General features: G+C 40.8%; 1 protein-coding gene across 8 annotated transcripts in view; it reads left to right on the top strand.

Moving 5' to 3' along the window:
• The window catches only part of CPQ (carboxypeptidase Q), a 192050-nt gene that overhangs the window by 45646 nt on the left and 124489 nt on the right, over positions 1-21915 (top strand). For all 8 annotated transcript variants that reach the window (XM_035546181.2, XM_035546183.2, XM_035546184.2 and 5 more), the window contains exon 4: positions 12129-12336. In XM_035546181.2, the coding sequence (XP_035402074.1) occupies positions 12129-12336 (208 nt within the window). The remainder of the gene's footprint in view (positions 1-12128; positions 12337-21915) is intronic.

Genomic DNA, 21915 nt, shown 5'->3' on the forward strand with positions numbered 1-21915 from the left:
TATAATGCAGAAAATTGAGGAAAACAGGAGTTGTATGCTGCAGTGTCTTGAGAGAATTCTAATACTCGAGTGTTACCAGAAATGTGATGTGAATGGGCGTACCCATGAGAAAACTTAGCAGAGCTACTTGGAATAATAAGTGCAGCTGCAATTTATGATTTTAGAAACAAATGTTTTTCAGAACCTAAAATTAGGCTTCTATCATGGTAAATCTTTGTATGGTACTTCTCAGTAACGCTCAGTGGGGGATTCTTTTAACCCTTCCCCATTTAGAGCAGTACCTTTTATTCCTCAGATATTTTTAAGTTACTTACTGTTAGATGTAGGAGTTAGAGAAAAGGTGGCAGAATCCAGGCAAGTGGGAAAAGGTGACAGGGAACTGGAGAACACCACCGTGAATCACAGACATTCAGGTAATGCTTGCCCTACAAAGTTTCCGGAGAAAGGAAAGGAAAATGCCATTTGTTCCTCTGAGGGTCTTCCCCATAAGGTGTCTAAATTGGAACAGCTAGTGTAATTGGTCATACATTTAAAATAAATGAATAAATAAATAAAGGAACACTTTGAAATGTGTAGATCAGTGTGAGCTCATCAAGTGATGTGCTTGGCTATATATCTGTCTAAGCTGAAGATATTAGAAAGAGGATGCTGTTGCTGTCAAGTAGATCTAGCTGCGTAAAGAAAACGTGATGGTATTTCAAAGCCCTCAGAACAGTTTGATGTGTTTTGGAAACTGGGGGATATTAGTTAAAGCATCTGTGGGACTTGAAGGGGGTTTTAGTGCAAGTTTGTTTTTGGCTGAGAAATTCTAACCACAGTTATGCAACGTTTTCCACCTCCACCCAGGTTTTTCAGAAAGACTTGACAGGGGTTAGCAGGGAGTGGAGCTCAGGAGCTGTCAAGGTTTGCAACCCAGCCTGGCCATTGGGGTTTCAGAAGGATGCCGCCAGATGGGTCTGTCTCACCCAAATGTTTCAGTGTTGTCAAAACAGGAATTTCCAAGAAAGAAAAGGTTTTATCAGCATCTTTGCTACCAGGCCATTCAGTATGTTCAGAGCTCTGGTTTTGAGGCAGCAAGACGTGGCACTGTGTGATGTGCCATGGGTCATATCAGCCATCGCCTGCTCATTGCAGGTGAACAGCTCAGTGGTTAAGTCATGGATCGAGCACTGTGCAAAACCAGGAGTTTTGTTAACTCTGTTATTAATCAGTGTATGGGGTCATCATAACATTCACCTGCAAGTCAGTGAACCTTTATGTTCATGTAGATGAGTATTAAAAACCCACTTGTGGGGCTGTGTACAAAGGCTTTGCAAGCTGCAAGTCATCTTTGGGCTGCACTTAGAGAACAACTGCTTTAAACTACATGATGAATAGTTATGAACTGCATACATTCAGAGTTGTTCTGTAGCATTCAGTGTTTGTTTATAGACAAGCTAGGTTTGATAAAAATACCATTTCCAGTGAATTATTTAAGTACCTCCACTATGCTTACACATAAGTATAGTACAGAGTATTTTACAGAAACAACTTTTTGCTTGACAGCTGAAACTGAATTCAAACTCTATGTACTAGGTTGTAAAAAAAAAACAGTTCTGCCTCTAAAATTGTATGCTACCCTTCTTTCTGAATAGATACAGTTTTTAACAGATTTTCTATTTATAAAGTAATGTATGTGGTCTCAGTGTTAACATTAGCCATGAGCAATCACTAACATAATTTTCCTGCATAATGTTCTATAGGAACTAAAAGTTATTCCTATTTGACATTTCAACACCAGAAGAAAATTCCCACTTGTAATTGAGTTATTGCTCTGCAGTGCTGCACAAGGGGGGCTTCAGCCTTTTTGTGGCCTGAGCTTTAAGGCCGTACGTGGTGCATGGTGTGTGTATGTGTATGTGAATGCAGGTGACTCGCTGCATGCCCTTCCTCATGGAGGCAGCCTGAACAGAAGTGACACCTGGGACAGATCGGGGAGGAGGAAGCCCATGGTCTGCTTGACAGCCCTCTGCTCCTGCAGCTATTGGAGGTGAGCAGGGAGAGCTGCAGCTGTCACTTTTCAGGTGGTCTGGAATCTCGTAATGTTCCTAAGTCCAATTCACCTTCACAGAATCACAGAATTGTAGGGGTTGGAAGGGACCTCAAGAGATCATCGGGTCCAACCCCCTGCCAAAGCAGGTTCCCTGGAGCAGGTTGCCCAGGTAGGCGTCCAGATGGGCCTTGAATATCTCCAGAGAAGGAGACTCCACAACCTCCCTGGGCAGCCTGTGCCAGTGCTGCGTCACCCTCACCGTGAAGAAGTTCTTTCGCATGTTGGTGCAGAACGTCCTGGGCTCCATCTTGTGGCCATTGCCCCTTGTCCTGTCCCCACAAACCACTGAAAAGAGGTTGGCCAAATCTCTCTGTCTCCCACACCTCAGGTGTTTATAAACATTGGTAAGAACCCCTCTCAGTCTTCTCTTCTCAAGGCTGAACAGACCCAGGTCTCTCAGCCTTTCCTCACAGGGAAGATGCTCCAGGCCCTGTATCATCTTTGTGGCCCTTTGTGGACCTTCTCCGCCATTCTTCTGACACGACTGTCCGTGCACTCATGTCTCTTGATTAGGGCCCAAAAGTGTGCACATTTAAATTTACTTGCAGACTGCCAAAGTCACAATTATTGTTGGACCTTCTGAGTAAAGCCTCCAGCCTGCTACCTTTTATCCAAAACCATTTTCCTTAGCAACCTGGATGAACTAATGAAACGGAAAGAAAATTGTGTTGTTTCAGGCAGTCTCTCTTCCAACAGAGACTCTGATAGGCACTCTTAATTAGGTTATAAAGAGATCCATAAAAGCAGAGTGGAGAATAATCTTTTCTCTCCCCTTTAGCAGATGATGAAGGAATCATCATATATCCAGGATTAAATAGAGAGCAAATCCTCAAATAATAAGCAAAATAGCATGAATAAGTAGAATATATTGAAGAGCGTGATAAACTTGATATCTAAAATAAAACAGCAAGAGAGGAAATGTTGCCATTTTACAGATGCTTCTCTTTTCTTTTTGAGGAAGGAAAATGACTTGACTTCTTAAGACTGAACCATTTTCTTGGGAAACCCCTGCATTTATTTCCTGGTAGCAGCCGCCGTGTGCTGGGTATTCTCCTGCACATTCCCAAGGCGACTGGCAGTGCGGGAAGATCCCAGAACGGATTCAGTCGTTCTCCCTCCTGTGCTTTGCACTGGAAAGATTTCTTTCAGCCTGACGCTCTTCATTTACCAGGAATAGCACTAATTGCAGGGAGAGAAGCTGTTCAGGGGTAATATGGACCTACTGGGGGATTTTGTATTTCATTTGATTTAGATGATGAAGCTTTTGGGAGAATCTGCCGCAGTCAAAAAATACAGCTGGGGAACGAGTGCTCATGCTTGGCATGACATTTTGCCATGCTGCTCAATATTAGGACTAATTTTGAGGAGTTATTATAGTGTTGTAATAAGCTTTAAAAATATGTTCTGTTGCTGAAAGGGACTTTTCTGCTTACAGTGGATTTCAAGCTTAAGACTGACAAATTCAGATTATAACTACGCAGCGACAGGCAGACTTAGCCTGAGTTTTGAAAATAAAAGCAGACTGTTTTATTTGTCAAGTCAGTGTACACTACTGGATAAAGTAGCCTGAATGCTCAAACATTTACATTTCATTTTGTGTTTCATGAATGTCACTGTATAATGTATGAACTGCATAGGCAAATAGAAAGATCAGGTGATGCTAAAATAGTTGCTTTCATGTGGAGCTACTAAAACCTCTTACTTAAGGAGAAAGTAAGTGGTGTCTCCTCTGTACTATTTTCACTAAAATACTTTTTGTTCTCTCGCCCTCATTTTTGTTTTCCACTTGAACACAGAATGTATTGGATTTTATTTCTTGTTAAATGGAACATCAAAAAGGAGTTCACTATTCTATAGAAATGAAATCTGTGGGAGTAAGAAGAGCATTTGTGTAGTGAAGATGTTTCAGAGCTTCAGTTTTCTTCAGAAAATAAAGGGGCTCAATGAGTGTCTTCTGGTGGCTTTTGGTTTGCTCACTGCTTGAGACTGCATCCAGTCAGGTCCTTTGCTCTTTCTTTTCATATCCCTTCAAGCAGTCAGATTTTAAAGCCTGTTTTTTTTTTTTTTTTTTTTTTTTTTTCCCCTGCTATTGAATTTCATGGAACCTTTGCCACTGATTTTCAGTGAAAACCCCACAAACAACAAAAAAGATCACTAGATTTCTCTATTTTCTCTCTTGTATTTCACTCCTGGGATTTACTTCTGTACTATCTATGGAGGTAATACTAAAGTTCTTCTACTGTCTAGTTTTTACAGTTAAAAGCTCTCCCCTTTTATCCTTCTAAATGTTTGCCTTTGGTGCTAAGATACAGTTCTTTCTTCTGCAGTCTTCAGGGGCTTTTCCCCCCTCTGTCATTCACATTCCTGTCTTGTGTTTTTTTCCTAGACTGCCCTTGTATTCCTGTTGACCCTTAAAGCCTTATTTTTCAAACTGTAAAATCATACTTCCATGCGACTTTGTGTTGCAGCACCAGCCTATTGTAGAGAAAAGGTATTCCTAAATATATTTCTATTTAAGATATTTCATTTGTCTGATGGAGGACATTGCTTGAAGAGTATACTGCTCTAGAGGATGTGAGGTGTAGAGAAGAAAGGGAGGAAGAAAATCTCATCTTTGATTTTGAAAGTTTTCCCTGACTCTCCTCTATCTTCTTCTGCAATTACCTGATTAAAAGGAAGAAGTTTCATTGTGGGTAAGACCAGTATCCTCCTTCCCTACCCTTTCCCTTCAGTTCACTGGAAGCTGTTGGCTGTGTGCCACCCTTTAGCAGGACCACGTTCTGGAAGGATGAGGAGCCTCCCCTTAACAGCCCCTAACGCTCTGCAGTCCGTGCCAGAGGAAGTTCAAGTTTCCAGAGTCACTTCATGTGCGTGCGTGAGTGTGGGAAGCCTTGACCTTCCCTGTTCCTCACTGCAACGAAGCAGAGATTTGGAAGCACTGATACGGTACTTGGCCCTTCCCTGAAAGCCGGGATGCTGCTTCACACCTGTTTGTGCACAAAAATTTTATTGTGAGCATTCATTACCGGTAGTAATGAACGTCATTAAGTGGAGAAGGTATGAAGGCCAGATAAGTATTCTAGACAGCTGGCTGAGTATAGTTTGCTTATGTATTGCTAGCCCTGTGGAGCCTCTTTGATTCTCTGCTTTCCAAATAAAGAAATGCATTTTTTGTTTGTGTGTGTTTGGACTTACTTACATCCTTCCTGTAGGTATAAAATACATCTGTTAGCAATGAGGTTTTTTAGTCTGTCCTGTGTGCTTACTAGACTCCGGCGATTGTGGGGTCACTGAAGATATAAATACGGATTCCGCTCAAGGCTGAGGAGCCAGGAGTTCAAGAAGAAAAAATAAAAAGAAACCCCATGAAGCCAGAAGTCTTGCAGCTGCTGGCGATTAGGATTGTCATTGGCGTCCCCTCTAGGAGCCCTCCTCTAACATACCTATGGTAGCGTGCGGCAGGCAGCTGCGGTCCCACAAGGCAGGGATGTAAACACGGGAGGAAGGAGGTCGGTCGGTCGTGTTGAGCACGAGGAGGCCAAACAGGTGTGTGACTTCTGTGTTCCCTCAAGGTATTGTCAGCTGCTGGAGAATCGGCCTAATGCCTTTAAGATGCAGAGAGCGTCTTTTTTGGTTGAAGAGCAGCTGATAAAAGCCTCCAGTTTATACTGAAGTTTGGAAAGGGTTGTGCAGGCTGTTCCTCTTTCAGTCTTACAGTCCCGGGATGGAATTCATTGGATTTGCTTCATTTGATCATTTTACCATTAACAGTTGCTTTCTGCTTCTTGTTTGACAAACCATATCTAATCCGTGCAATTTTTTAAAAACTTTTGTGGTTTTTGGAGAATTCCCATGGTGTATGTGTACTGAATATTATAATGAAACACAAACATATACGTGTTAGTTGCATTCTGCAGCCTAGCGCATATATAATTATGTCAAAGCTATTATGCTTATTTGGTAAAGCTTAATTTTAATGAATGCCTAGTACTGATTAGATGCAGTTTTCCAAATGTTGATTTAAATGGAGTCCATATGGTAACAGAGCGACGCTGTCGTCTTTTTCAAAGGGAGTTTTTCTTGGTAAGGCCAACGGTCTCTGCAATCTCTTGTACACTCTGTTACACTTCTGCAGATGCTACACCAATTAAAGGTTGGTGCAAGTAATCTGGAAGAGTTTGTATAACTAGACTCCAAATATTTTATCCCTGGTAGCAGACAGCTATATTATCTTCCATAGTTGTACAAGACTATACTTTTGCTTCTTAGTTTCTCCGAATTTTCTGTGTGTATTCGTATTTTGTTTCCAATTTAACAGTCTTGCTATTATTTCAGCTTGCAGTAAACCAACAAATGAAATCCTACAAAGCCAATATAAAAAGCAAACAAAGCAAGAGAATATTTGGGACAAATGATGACAGAAACACAAAATTAAACTCGCTTTATTCCTTTCATATTTTGCCAAGTGGCTGTAAATGGGGAATAGTCTTGATTTTATTTTTAAAAACCCAAGTTGTCTCAGAAGATTAATAATACTTTTGACATTTTGACTAATTATGTTACAATTTAAGGCATTTTGGCCTCTCGATCCAGATAATGGTGAGGCTCTTGGAAGAATGTACACAGTCTGAGTGTGCACAAGGACATGCTTTGTTTTGTAAGGCCTTTGCTGCTGTGTACTTCATGGTGCTGGAAAATGCTGGAGTGGAGTTCAGCTTTTGCCATGCTGCTTTTGATAACGAGAAAGATACTGCAGCGAGGCAGACACGATTAGCTGCTCTCCATAGCTAAGCGTGAGATCGAGGTGTACGGTTTCCCATCTGTTTTGCTACAGGATGTTCCATCGTTCCTTTAAAACGTAAAGCTTTGTTTGTCAGGGGGAGCCAAAGGAGGAGGAGGACGCAGTCCTATGACCACCAGTTAAGGCTGTGATCTTGCTATGGGTAAGCTAGGGGTTAATGCAGTCATAGGGCTATTTAAGAAAGCATTTTGTGATTTTGGTCAGTAATGAAATAGCTGATCTAATACGAACGTTGAGTTTACATGTGTTTGGTGTAGTGAACATGACACGGGACCTGAAGAAAATCCATGGTCCTGTATGTGACTGGAATTTCACGATTCAGTGAAACGTATGCTCAATGTTAGTATAAGGGCATAAACTAAGCTGCTCAGACAACCTAGATATTTTATTTCCCAGTCCTGTATTTCTGTACAGGGTTAGTGTGAAGAATTGTGCGCTGGGAGGTGTGTGTGTGTGTGTATGCACGTGATGGCTGAAATAGATCTTTGTAAGCTTTGGTATTAGAAGTTTTTTATTGTTTTTTTTTTTGTTTGTTTGTTTTAGAATCATGTCAGAGTTCTTGTAATGCTGTGCTTGCTTTTCCCTTTAGGAGAAAAAGTTGTCTTCACCTGAGGCTTCAGCTCAAGATGTGTTTTCTATCAGAGCATCCAGTTTAGCTTGAAGCACTGGTTCTTCAGTTTATTTGTCCTTAGGCATTTTAGCTTATCTCGGGGATAAGGGTCAGTAGGCAAGGAACAAAATAATGAACCATGCGAGGTCAGCTACCACAGTAAAAAATAGTTAGAACTGACCTGACACCAGCAGCACATCCTTTCATCAACAGCTTTTAGTGTCTCCACATTTGATTATTTTACTTGGAAGAGAAGCTAATTAGCTAGCAGCCTCTTGACTGTTCTTATCCTTCCTTTGCACTTTCCTGTAGGATGCGAACCACATCTGTGTCGTACTGCTTACTTGACATGCACCTTGAGCAGAGAGAATGTTTTATTTGTGGGAGCCTCTCCTCTGCTGTTGTTATTCATACTGTGATACTTCTCTTAAATACCTTCCAAGATGTGAAATCCAAGTGTTTATCAGAAGCAAAACCCAACAGCTTTATTTATCTGAATCTTGACAGCTGTTGAATAGGAATGTCAAGACCGAATGATGATGACTTTTTATTACCATGAACAGGTTTATGAAGAATGATTCTAGCTCAGTGTGTTCAATTTCTTTAAACAGTTTAAACATGGAGATGAGGTAATCCAGTAGATAAAATCTGAAGAACAGGTGCTTTTGTTAAAAAATAAAATAAAAAAGGACGTAAAAGCCCAGCCCCCTCTCCACTACTGAACACCAAGCTATGGGATTAGAGTATGGGTATGTTAAATATTACATGATGTAATTAGCCTTAATGTTTTCCAAAATGAATTCAGGATGACAGCATCAGGACAGTGTACTTTTGAAGCACCAGAGGCTGGCATCACCCCCAGGTGTATAGGAGACACTGAAGGTGCGCGGTGCCTGCCTGCAAGTACAAACATTGCAAAGACCAATGATGATCCTGAGTCAGGTTTGCTTTGTGATCCCCCTTTCAAGCTGGTTCTCTATGGTACTTTTCTTTCTTTTCTTTTTCAAGGGGGCAAGGAATGGAAAGTGCAAGTCTGATTAATTTTTTTTTTTAAATCCTTTTTCTTTAGAAAGAATATCCACCGTCATATTTGTTTAGACACAGTGAAAGAAACCTTCCTTGTCTACCACTACCCAAATTCTCTCTCCCAAACCACTTCCGCTTTGCTCTGTTCTGAGCCAGACGCAGGGCTGCTTCTGTCCATCTTCATCTTTTTACACACAGGGTCTCATTTCTTCTCTAGTTTGTTTGGCTAGTTCTTGCTCAAGTCTTGCCATATGGTCAGCAGGTGTTAAGTTTTTGGTTCTCTCTGCATAAAAGGGGTGTAATTTACTTAGTATACTCTCTGACACTTTTTAAAGCAATTTAATGAGATATACTGGACACATGGTGTGTTTTACATGCATGTAGGCTTTATTTAGGTATATCCCAAGATGCTCAGTCTCTGCTATGGATGTTTCCTAGTATCAGAGTATGCGAGTTGGTCTTCTGGTAGGAATATACGGTCCTGTGATACTGTAGTGGTAATGCTTAGTCTATTTTCCATTTTGTAACAGTCACTTGGATGGTCATTCATTGCCTTCAGATCCTGGTAACATATGAACAGTTGCTGCTTCTACCTGCCTATGGCAAAATTTCATAATTTGGGTACTTGGGTTTACCATAGTAGTCTTGGCAGGGTAGTGGTTCGAGCATGAAGAAGACAAGACTACCAGCTGCCTTCAAGGTTTAATTTTTGTGCTAGCTAAAGTAAACTCTCTACCTGCAAATGTCCATTCATGTGAGTTATGTTAGCACGCATGCATCTCCAGAAGTTGTCAGAAGCTTTATTCACAGTTGCTGTGGAGCACTGGGACCGAGCATCTGAAGGAAATGTAATTGCTCCTTACATTGGAGCAACAGTTTTAGGGGGTTCTTTTGTTGAGCATCTGGGAAATAACGGGAGGAATGAAATCAATACAGGTGGTGATAAAACTTGAATTACTGTAGTTCAGCAGTTCCACAACATGTTAGTACCGAGCCATTATCTTGCCAGAAGACACAGGTGAATGGGTTCATTTAAAATGAGTGGAAACTGCTTGTTTCTGCACAGTTGCTGAAATGTAGGGTTTTTCTGAACATTAATACATAAAATTGTCATATCATGGGGTGTTTTTTTTTTTCCAGTGTGGTGTTGTTTGTTTTATTTTTTATTTTTTTTGGAAAGTCTACTGGTTTACATTCTGTGTGTATCCCCAAACACTCAAAGAAATATTAAACGTATGCAGTAAAATGTTGTAGTTTAAAAATTGGGGCTGGGGACTGTTACAGGAGCAAAGGGAAAGAAAAAAGTATGTAAGATCTGAACTTGTAAGTCCCTGTGAGTGCATCCAGCTCAGGAAGGATTGCATGGCACAAGACATTCAGCCTACCTCGATGTTTGTCTGGAGGCTGGGGAAGCTTGGTTATTTTAAAGGTGAGCTTCTGGTCACCCCATCTGCACAGCTGATGAGGCAGAGAGGCTCCAGCCTTCCTATGAGGTTCAGCCATAAACAGCAAGGAGCAAAAACCTCTTGAACTGTTTCCACCTAATAAAGAGATCTGTCCACACTCTGGGGAAGCTCCCATGGAAGCTCGGTACATGATTTTTAGTATTTTCTTTTCAATTAAATGTTTTTGTATATCTACTCCGCTGGTTGTGTTACTGATTACAGTATGTCTTAATATTGCTAAGTTGAGAAGGATTTATTCTTCTAAACAACTAGAACTGAATAATCTCTCCCATTTTATCTAATCAATTATCCCTAGAAAGTGAATCTCTCCACACGTCTCCTCCAGGAGTATCTTAAGTATTTTTTCCAGATTAGAAAACGTAAAAATCACAGATTTTTTTTATTTTGTTTGTTTAAATATGTAAAAATATGTCTTTGTCTTTTTTAAAAAAGAAGTGTCTAATTCTGTTGAATTACATGTCTGCTTCTGTAAGTAGGTTCATAGGTGAAGATTTTCACATATTGGGCAAGCAGCTCTGGGTGTCCCTGCTTGAGCAGATGGTAGGACCAGATGGCCTCCAGAGGTCCCTGCCAGCCTCAGTCATGCTGTGATTAATATAGGGATAACATATAATTAATATATGGATAACATATAATTAATATATGGTAAAAGCTAATGTGAAGAATGTCTGTAATCTGGCTTGAAAGCTTCAACTAGCCTTCGTTTGTAGGTAACATGTAGGTAAAGATAGGTAAAACTATAGAAATTACTTTCGGAAGCTTCATTCCACAGACATTTCACTGATAGTCATTATTTAGTAACTGAGATAAATGGCATATTCATAAGGGTACTGAGGAAGCCTTTACGTGACTGGGTATTTTATGGATATTGGAAATGCCTTTCCTGAGTAGTGTCTGAAATCTGAGAATTACAAACTAGACCTTAACTAAAGAGAGAGAAATCTGGTCACAGATGTGTTATTTCAGCTTAAAATCTCAGTGCAGAGGATGGCCAGTACTGAAGATCTGCTCATGCAGAGCTTTGCCCTAATATTTCAATGTGCACTTCTAAGCTTACTTTAGGATTTAGGACATGTAGTTGTACCCCAGTCCATCTCAGGCCATTCCTGTGCTATCAGAATGGTTCTCAGGTATTCCTTGAGTCTGTCCTCATCACAGGCTCTGAAGCAAGGAGAGGTGTTGTTCCCGATTTATTAGAGGGAAGTGAAGGAAATGAATGGTTTAATATCAGGAATTCAGGCATACATCTACATCCTGATTTCTTCCTTTTTTTCCCTGCATACAGTTTTTCTGCAGATCTGCTCTAAAGATCTCAACCCAGGCACCAGAAAGTAAGAAATAGGTAAATAATGGCTAAATGTGAAAAACAAAACAAACAAACAAACTTGGAGGAACTTGTTAAGGAACTTGTCCATTAACTTTTTTCTCTTTTTCTTTTTGATTTAAAATTTAATCTCCACAAGGCACAGCTATTCCTATACAGAAGAGAGTGAGGCCTTTTTGTCTAGTGGGGCACGTTTTTCTTCATTTATGCATAATTTGTGTAAAGTTTACTGATTTTTTTTTGATTTCATTTATTTCATCAACAGTTAGTGGTTGGAGTCTCAAGTTTGTAGAGAATGAGGAAATGTACATTTAGTTTATGGTCTCATTGTCTTATTTTTTCTGAAGTCTGTCATATTAATGCTCTTCAAAACAGGTGTGTTTTAGATAGCCAGTCTGATATTGAAATAAATGAAGTAGTGAACTTTAATTTCATTACTTGTCATAGGAAAAAAATGCACTTCTTACACTTACTTCTGCTCGCTTACCGACTTTTTGTTGTTTTTTCTTCCTGATGAAGCAGCGAAGGAAGTGTGCTATTGACTAGTATCAAAGCATAATGTTGATCTAAATAGTGCTGACACAGAGTAACTTCCCAGACATACAGAATGGTGACAGTCAGATATACTGATTTGTATAAAAACAATTCAGGTATTTTATTGAAAGATATATTTCCACATAGTAACTGTCTTTCTTTTGAAGGTATGCTGGGGGTGGCAGTGAAAGTATGCTTTTTAATAATTCTGTAGCGATGATAATAATTTACAAGCTAAGTTGTTAACACTGTATTTTTATTTTTCTTTTCTATAGCCCACATACCGGGTGGCAGAATTATCAGTCTGGCATACCCCGGATTCCCACTGCTTGCATCTCTGTGGAAGATGCTGAAATGATGTCACGAATGTCTTTGCGGGGCACTAAGATTGTTGTGTACCTGAAGATGGGGGCCAGGACCTATCCAGACTCTCCTTCCTTTAACACTGTGGCAGAGATAGTTGGAAACAAGTACCCAGAGCAGGTGAGTGAGAATATATGAGAAGAAACTTATTTTGCTCTTAAAAAATCAGAAACAAACAAACCCAGAGAACATCACTTTTAAGAAATGCCTCAGATAAGCACCTTTTAGTCACCTGTTCTTCCTCATTTCAGATATCTCAGCATTTCATTCTTTACCAGGTAGCAGGTTTGAAACAACCAGGCTCAGTCCTGATGCACTAGGATGTACTGATGTAGTATTTTACAAGACTTGTAAAAATTATTGTATTCCAAGAAGAGGAAATTCAACTAAATTGTACACAATTTAACCTCCTACGTTGTTTCCGTAGCTTAAAGCTCGCATTAACTAGTGCCATCTGCACAGATGCCACAGAGCATGTATGGAAGCAGAAGTGAAATCCTAGCACTGCAACAATACAGTTATTTTTCTTAATAACTAAAAGAAAGTTATAGTTACCATAAGGATTTTTGCTCTGAGTTTGCATGTTGTTCTGTTTATAATCTGCAAGCGGTTTCTTTATCAGCCAAATAAGCCAGATTCTGCTGTCTGGAAATAAAATTGTTTGTCCGAGTTTTTCTTCAACTGTAAAAGTGAATACAGAATGTCGGTTAAACTTTTTTTTTAAATATTTTTTTTCTTATGCAGACCATTGCTGCATTTAGCTGTAGTTGTATGCGTGTCAGGTTGGAGCAATAAGCCGTCAACACTAAAAAGTAGCTACTAGTTCTGTTTGAACATTGGTTGATCCTAAATTGCTCATTTCCATTTTAAGACTTTCTTCTTGCTTTCTCTTTTCTTCCAATTTCCTGGCCAAAAATCATACAAACTAAATTTATTGTGCTGGAGGACTTGTTCTAGTATGCCGTCTCTTCTATGTCAGCTTACAAGACAGAATGAATTTTCTGGCAGTGTGGTATATCATGAAAATGCTGATGCAGCCTCACTCACAGCAGCACTAGGAATTGCTGCTGAAGTACATCTACTGAGCTGTGATTCATTTTTGTAAACATTGTAGTTTTCTAACTTCAATGGAAAATTGAATGACTATCTCCGTCCTTTAAACCAGCCGTAGTTCTTACAAGGGTTTACCTGTTCTGAAATAGAAATTTTGTGGTTTTGGCTTGTGAGGTCTCAAAATCCTCAGTGTTAGCACAAATGCACAATTTCTGCAGCTTGATCGCTGGGCAAGAAAAAAAAAGTAATGATCATTTGTGGTTGATTGGTTTAGTTTTATGAAACACGTGGACTGAGTTAAAGATGGTGCCCAAACTTTTAAAGTAGGGAACAGCTAATTTAATTATATGTCATCTGAAGTTTTAGTAATGCTTCTAATCAGCTAGTATGCTATCTTCCCTGAATTATGTTTGGTGGATTTCAAAATTATGGCATTTCAACTCAGATTATAAAGTGTCCAAATGTAACCTTCAAGTATGTTTAAAGATGCTTGCGTGTACTTTATTTTCCCTTTGCTATCTGACTCTTGTTTCTTTAAGTAATGAAATGGATTGTGATCGCTTCACTTCTTACTCTGAGAAGCTCAGGTTTTTGAAACACTGGGTAAAGATTTATTTACAAGCCCCCTGCTGATGTTAATGGGAGTGGTAGTGTACACACTTTGAAAAAGTAACCAAGAAACAGAAAAATAAAACAAGTGAATGTTTAGTTTTGTATAGTACTCAGTTCCTCTTGGAACCTTAATGGATGCTTCAGCACTCTTAATTCTACTTTGTTACTCCATTAAAAACTGGAACCATCTAACTATTCAGGCAATAAAATACACTGCAGACCCAAACTCTTACAATGTCTTTTATACCAGAGTGTTTGGAAATGCATTACAAGTCCAGTGGAAGAGAAAGGTGCTGTTTCTGTGGGCCAAAATTTCAATTTAAAGTTTGAACTGAAACAAAAGCAAATCTGGATCTCTGAACTTGGGGTGAGAAATTAGCAGCGGGTGGAATAGCTATTACAAAGGTCTGAAGTCAGAGAGCTGAAAATTAGGCTGCAGTCTGTGAAACATGATCACAGATATCACGGCTAATTATAAGTTAAAAAAACCGGAACGTAATTGAAAACGAGGGTCACCGTGAAGCCTGGTGAGAAGCAACACAGTTCTAGATGTAACTGCACGTTAGGAATGTTTGTACTTGTCCATGTATTGACTAGAAGTTAATATACTGCCTGGGTTATAAATAGTTCATTAATTCCTCCTGTGAGATTTTAGCATGTTTATTAAATGTAATCACCGAGAACCGAAACCATAATTGTCTGCAAATTTGCTCTGTTGCAAGCGGAGTTGATTATTGTTATTATTTGACCGCTCTTGCAGCATGACCAGTTCGGTGTCTCCTTTTTAAGTCATTTTTCCAAGTGTTTTTTGTGTTTTTTTGCGTGTTGCATCTGACAGTGGAGGGAGGAGAGAGGGGTGTAAAACTAGAAAAAAGTTACTGAAAACAGAAAATAAAGTTGAAATACTTTTGACATATTTTCCTACCAATTTGCTGTATTTTAGACTTAGTGTTCTTAAACTTTTGTAATACTTACTTTTTTTTTGCTGCTGCAAGAAATGTTTGTTATCATGACAACTGGTGGAATTGTTGAACTTGCAGACCTCTATTTAGGTTCCTGTGCTTAACTTTAATACATCTACGTTTCTGAATAACTTAAAGCAATAAGAGAAATCTAATTACTGCTTTGTGGAAGCATCAAGCTCTCAGGAATGTGTGCATCTTCAAAAGCAATTGACATGACTTGAGTGCAGGTGTCCTGTTGCTTTTTGAGGAAACTCTGCTCCCAGTAACAGTTGGCTGAACAGTTAACCCAGAGATACTTCGAGTTTCTGCTCTGATATATCCTTTCTGTTTGGCCAGCCAGTAGCAGTAAACAAATGCTTCAGCATCAATTGCTCTGTTCCAACGTGGCCAGCCAGTAGCAGTAAACAAGTGCTTTAGCATCTATTGCTCCAAGATAAATGTACTTTGAAACCTACCATAAGCTGCAACTTTGCACTACCAAGTTTCTAAGTGGTGTATAAAAAATCTGAAGAGTAAAAGTAAGTGCACTTTATCACGCTGCCAGTAAAGTCTCCCATCTCATCAATCTCTCTGTTCTATTTCTCCTTGTATTATCCTTTCTAAGCCAGGGAAGGGCTGCTTTTCCTGGACAGCACCCATAAAGTCACAGTGGGCATGACTTTGTGTTCTGAGCAGAGACATCCAGTGTCCTCACTGTCACTCCTGAGGTGCTTGTTCAGTGCCTGCTGAAGCCTGAATCCCTTTAAATGCCCAAAGGAGGTGAGCCTGTGCCCATAAGATAATGAATTCAAGATCAAGCTTTTCTACATACAAGTAGTTCGGAACAGTGAGAACAAACATGCTATGACTTGATGCCCTGGCAACCTTCCTGAGCTTGGAATCACATTCTCACGGTGCTTAGGACAGCAGCAAGAGTGGAAAACCTGTGGGTTGTGGGACTTAACATATTTCAGCCTGTATGACTCCTGAGAGTTGAGCCAAAGAGTTTGTGAAATGAAAAAATATGGTAGCAGAGCCTCCTCAGTTCCAGGCTGTTGCAGAGGAGATACATTGACAGCCTGTTCCTGACTTTTGTTTTGGGAAAGGAGTTTTTGAAGCGCATTGTTGAACCTGGGACGATGCTGCTAGCATCCTTGTGTACTGCATTGTGTACTGGTGAGATGTTTTGTATAAACTGTGTAAGCTGACACTGGAGACTGGCTGACTGAGAAATTCACAAGTTAACTAGTGTGGTTTTCATTTGAAATTCAGGCAGAGCTGGCAGTAAAACATGTTTGTCTTTTCAGTTTAGTACAGATGTAACACGATTGGTCTTAAAGTGCAGAAGCAACCATTCCCGTCTCTGGGGAAATGATATAAATAGTGGCTGTTTCTTGTTAGTCTGGCTTCAACGTACCTAATGTGCCAAACACGGAACCACAAAATATTTGATTAACTGCAAAGGTATCAAAGTGGATAAAGTTATAACTCATTTATAATCCTGACTTTCAGTATCTTTCCATACTGCATATTTCTTGGTGTGCAGTGCTGTTTTACTTATCTTACAGTTACTAAGTGATGGGAAAACTGTTTCCTAAGCGCCCTACAAAGTACATACCTTTAATGGGTGCTCATTATTCTGTGATCTTGCATAAATACCGTAGAGCACAAAAAGGGGGGCTTATGAGTAGGTTTTTTAGAATCCTGAATAGCTGTTCCAGGAATTCTGCACTGCTTTCTTGCCTCCTGTTTTTATGGAGTGCCATATCTACAAAAAGTACCATTTGAAAAGTGACTCTATTTTGAACACCATGGGCATTAAAGACCACTAAAGAATGTGCTGTAGCTCTGAGCCAGGTTTGGACAGCACTTTGAAAGTAGAAGTCCTAAGAGTGACCCGAGAAAGAGAGATGCTAAGGTAATAGATTGTGAATTTTTTTACCAATTTGCAATTGGTGGAACAGAATCTGTTCTACAAAGGAAATAGCAGCTTATTTACTTTTTCATTCTTCTTCCTTTCCCTGCTTCAAAAATCAGCCCTCTCTTGGAATTTATGATACTGGGCAAAACTCCAGGGAACAAGAGAACATGAAAAATGTCCAGGCTTCTGAGTCTGTTAGGCATTCATGCACATAAGGAAAGAAATAATTTGTAGACCTCTTCCCCGCCCCCCTCACCCCAAAAAGAAGAAAATAAAAAAAAAATAAAAGAAACAGGAAAAAAAGGCTTCTCTGAAGATGTGTAATACTCAGTACAATGTTGTTTTATGGCCTGGCATCAGTTCTACACTCGTTAACAAAATGTCTATCCATTAGCCCTTTGATGTGGCTTCCAGATATCCCTATGCTCAGACTAAACCATGCATACAATGGAGTTTGGAGTGGAGATGTTTTCAGAGCCTGGTGCCATCACGTTGTGGCTCCATTATCACATTTTCTCCATGTGGATTGTTTTGCTGTTCGTTCCAAAACGTTGAAGGGTTTGTAAGTGCACTTCTGTGAGGCTGTCTTGAGCGACTGTAAGTTGATGCTTGTCACAGCTACCCTCAGAATTCAAGAGGTGATTATGGAGATTGGGTTTTTCAGAGTGCCAGCCCATTACTTCATGATAGCATACTAATGGGAAAGAAGATTAAAGAGAAACAGTGGAAAAGAAACCAGAGAAAGGGTGAAGAAGGAACATTGCCATTGTTAGGAAATGTTGTATTTTCTTTGAAAATTTTGGGTCAATATTTGCTGAAAGAAATAGTACCCTATATATGTTTGTGTGCATGTGTTATCAGTAACAGGGCTTCGTACTATTATTTGGGGGATAGTTTTTATGGTGTGCCTTGCAGGAGGGGCAATACTGCCATCACTTGTTCTTAAACAGAGGTCTTGTCATGGTTAAAACAGGTAAATTAATGTGAAACTGATATGGAGGAAGACTTTTCTTTGTAACCTCACCATTTTTCAGATGTTTTCTTTGTTCAATCTGCCGGAAGGCCTACAAAATTGTAAGTCTGAAGTGCATGCTAAATTTTGTGGTGTATAGAGCTTGCCAAACCTTCTAAAACTTGAAATGCCCATTTAAAACTCAAGATCTAACTAAAAGCATTTAATTCTTCTGGGGAGAACTTGGCAATAGTTTTTCTTCTGATTCTGAATGCATTTAAGTAGGCATTTCTTTTAGAAACCTCAATATCTGTGTATGCAACAAATACATCTTAACAGGTGATTTGTATGGACATGATTGATGTTGTTAAGGGGCAGTGGTCAAAAAACATTGTACCACTTAGATTGTGTTTGAAATATCGGTGGAACAAGTGAATGTGTATATGTGGACGAAAGGTTCTAAGTGGCTTACATCTTTTTAAAAATGATTCTTCTGATAGTTTTGCTGGAAGGCATCAGTTTACATTCACCAGTGCAATGTGACCTTTGTAATGTTCAGATGTTACCACAATGACTAGACCATATGTATAAACAGGGAGCTGAGAATAGGGAAAAGGGCCTGGTCAGCCATCATTGCTGATCTTTGCGAGGTCTTAGAATCACAGAATCATTAAGGTTGGAAAAGACCTCCACGATCACCTGGTCCAACCATCACCCTACTACCAATATCACCCACTAAACCATGTCCCTAAGCACCACGTCCAAGCTTTCCTTGAACACCCCCAGGGACGGTGACTCCACCACCTCCCTGGGCAACCCGTCCCAGTGCCTGACTGCTCTTTCTGAGAAGAAATGTCTCCTCATTTCCAACCTGATCCTCCCCTGGCACAACTTGAGGCCATTCCCTCTTGTCCTGTCACTAGTTATCTGTGAGAAGAGACCAACCCCCAGCTCCCCACACCTTCCGTTCAGGTATCTATAGAGAGCAATAAGGTCTCCCCTGAGCCTCCTCTTCCCCAGACTAAACGACCCCAGTTCCCTCAGCCGCTCCTCACAGGACTTGTGTCCCAGGCCCTTCACCAGCTTCGTAGCCCTTCTCTGGACATGTTTCCAGGGCCTTGATGTCATTCTTGTACTGAGGGGCCCAAAACTGAACACAGTACTTGAGGTGCGGCCTCAGCAGGGAAACTATCACCTTCCTGAAGGAACAATACGTTAGCCTTAATTGTCTTCAGTGCCGGTGTCCAGTGGGGGCAGGACCTTCTTAAAATGGGCTAAGTCAACCTGCTGGCAGGCACCTGGTTATAATCTAGGTTCCTGCAGTGCCAGTGTTACAGTGACCAGGGATGAGGACATCTTGGTGGCCTTCTTCACCAGAGTCAATTGGAGTCTGGAAGAACTGAATGCTGCCCAAAACTCCTTGTCAGGCCTTCCTTCTGCACAGTAATCTGAGCATGGGTTTTAGCTACTCTGCTTCCTCAACTGCAACCTACTAAATTGTGACACTAGAAATTAAAATGTAACATTTAGGTTGCTTGTTCTGTGGGCTAGCAAATTTATCTAAGCACACAGTTTTGTAGTCTTTTTGATGATACTAGTATAAGCAGATACACTGTAATATTTTTTTCTTCCTACCCATTCCTTTGTCTTTACTCCCACACAGCAGTTTGAAGAATTACTATGGGATTTTATTTCAGTAATAATTTACAAATACGCACAGGGTTTAGAGAACAATTGTGAAAACTTCTTTTTTTTTTTCTCCACATTGAAAAAGTTATCTTCTAAAATTACACTGGATCCTTCTTGCATTCTAATACACGAGAGTATCTAAAGGGTAGTCCTGGCTTTGGCAGATGTAGTACTGGCCTGAGGCATGAAGTAAAAAAAGCACAATATTGAGGAGGAAGGAGGAGAGAAACTATTGTACTTTTCATTATGAATAAGTAGGTGCCAGAAATGCTAGTGCCAGGTGTCAAGGATTAGTGTAAAAACATCTGTTCACTACAGTAGTAGTCAAATAGCTGTAGTAATATGCTTTTATTTGTTAGGTGCAGACCGTGTGCTAGACCTTGTACAAGAGAAGGAGGACAACCAAGACAGTTTCATGTCCTAGTGAGTCTGCAGTCCAGGAGATGAATGCAGTGCTAAAAAATTTACATGTTTTCCACGCAAGTCTAATGAAAAACTGCATGTTTAAGAACATGTGGGTTGGATGATCTGTTCAGTGTAGATTCAGAGGTTCCAACACATGGTACCAATGTGGAGGAAGATCTGGTTGATGGAGCTAACATTGTCGCTGAAGTAGAGGGGAAACACTAAAAGCAGTGAAATCTAAAATGTTCAGGCTGCGGCTGAGGTGAAAGTGGGAAAGAACTTGGTCAGTCACACTGAAATGTTAACCAAAGTGGTTCAACAGTAGAGGTGTTATGGCAAGAAATGTATGGTTGCAGCAGCTGAGAGAAATGTTTACTCAGTCATGTAGGGTTCATAGTTTTGATGGGCACAGACATGGTATTCTTGAGAAACATTGAACCAGCTGCAACAATATGGGTAGTCTTCACATACTGTGAATTCACTTGTTAGGATTTCATGCTTCACATTTCCGCTTTATAAGAACAAGAAGTAGAGATGGTGAAAATGATGAGCTGACCACAGTTGCTGTGCTCTTTAAGAGAATTAGATTCAACTCCTTGGTTTGCTTCACTAGTATGTGCTTCAAAACTCAGATATCATTCATTCTTATTATCTTAAACCATTGTTATACAGTTCTTTATACAGTTTCATCAGCCTAAAAAGAGTATCTTCGGCTTCTAAGATGTTAAAGGCCTTGCACTTTGCCACTGTTGCTTTACTGTACATTGTAGGCACAACAATGCAAAATGATTTATTGTGGTTTGTCAAAGCAAAATAAACTGTAAAGCACATTATACCAGTAAGGTTTATTCAAACTGATAGTGTATGAAACATTAAAGGTCTTGTAAGGCTGGCATAAAATCTCAATTATGTCAAAGAACAAGTTTTGTTTATAGAGTTTCTCAGTTACTATTGGTGCTTATACCAACAATATATCATGAAGTAATATGCAAGTTATCTAGAATTTCATTGAGAGCAAATATACTTCTAATTCATTTTAACAGGTAGAAGAAATTTTTTGACAAATTTCTGATTTACATGGTTGACAGATAGGAGCAGCTTCATGTTTGTAGGTCCTGGTCCTCATGAGGGACTTCAACCACAAGGATATCTGTTGGAGGGACAACATAATCTAGACATAAGCAATTCAGGAATGCACTGCTAATAACTTCCTTCTCCAAGTGATAGAGGAAACAATGAGGAGAGGTGCTCTGCTGGGCTTGATTCTCACCAACAGTGAGGGGCTTGGAAGTATGTAGGTCAAAGGCAGCTTTGGCTGCAGTGACAGAGATGCTGGAGTTCAGGGAATGGGGGCTGCGGTCAGTCCCTGATGCTTCATCTCTGCCGCTCCTTCATGGTAACTCTCTGCCCCTGCTCCAATATGGGGTCCCTCCCACGGGATGCCGTCCTTCCCGAACTGAGCCTGCGGGGGCTGCCCACAGGCAGCAGCTCTTCAAGAACTGCTCCCACACGGCTCCGTACCACGGGGTCCATCCCCCAGGAGCAAACTGCTCCAGCACGAGTCCCCCACGGGCGGCAGCTCCCCCCAGACCCCCTGCTCCTGCGTGGGCTCCTCTCCACGGGCTGCAGCTCCGGCCCGGGGCCTGCTCCTGCGGGGGCTCTCCATGGACCGCAGCCTCCTCCAGGCCACATCCACCTGCTCCACCGGGGGCTCCTCCACGGGCTGCAGCGTGGAGATCTGCTCCGTGTGGGACCCGTGGGCTGCAGGGGGACAGCCTGCTCCACCAGGGGCCTCTCCACAGGCCGCAGGGGAACTGCTGCTGAGTGCCTGCAGCACCTCCTGCCCTCCTGCTGCACTGACCTGGGGGTCTGCAGGGCTGCTTCTCACTGCTCTCTCCCAGCTGCTGTTGCCCAGCAGGTTTTTTCCTGTTCTAAAATCTGCTCTCCCAGAGGCACAAACAACATGGCTTATTGGCTCAGCTCTGGGCAGCAGTGGGTCCCTTAGGAGCTGGCTGAAACTGGCCCTTATCTAACATGGGGCAGCTTCTGGACTCTTCTCGCAGAGGCCACCCCTGCAGCCCCCTGGTACCAAAACCTTGCCACATAAACCCAATACACCTGTA

This window comes from Cygnus atratus, chromosome 2 (assembly GCF_013377495.2).
Source record: "Cygnus atratus isolate AKBS03 ecotype Queensland, Australia chromosome 2, CAtr_DNAZoo_HiC_assembly, whole genome shotgun sequence".
Lineage (NCBI taxonomy): Eukaryota > Metazoa > Chordata > Aves > Anseriformes > Anatidae > Cygnus > Cygnus atratus.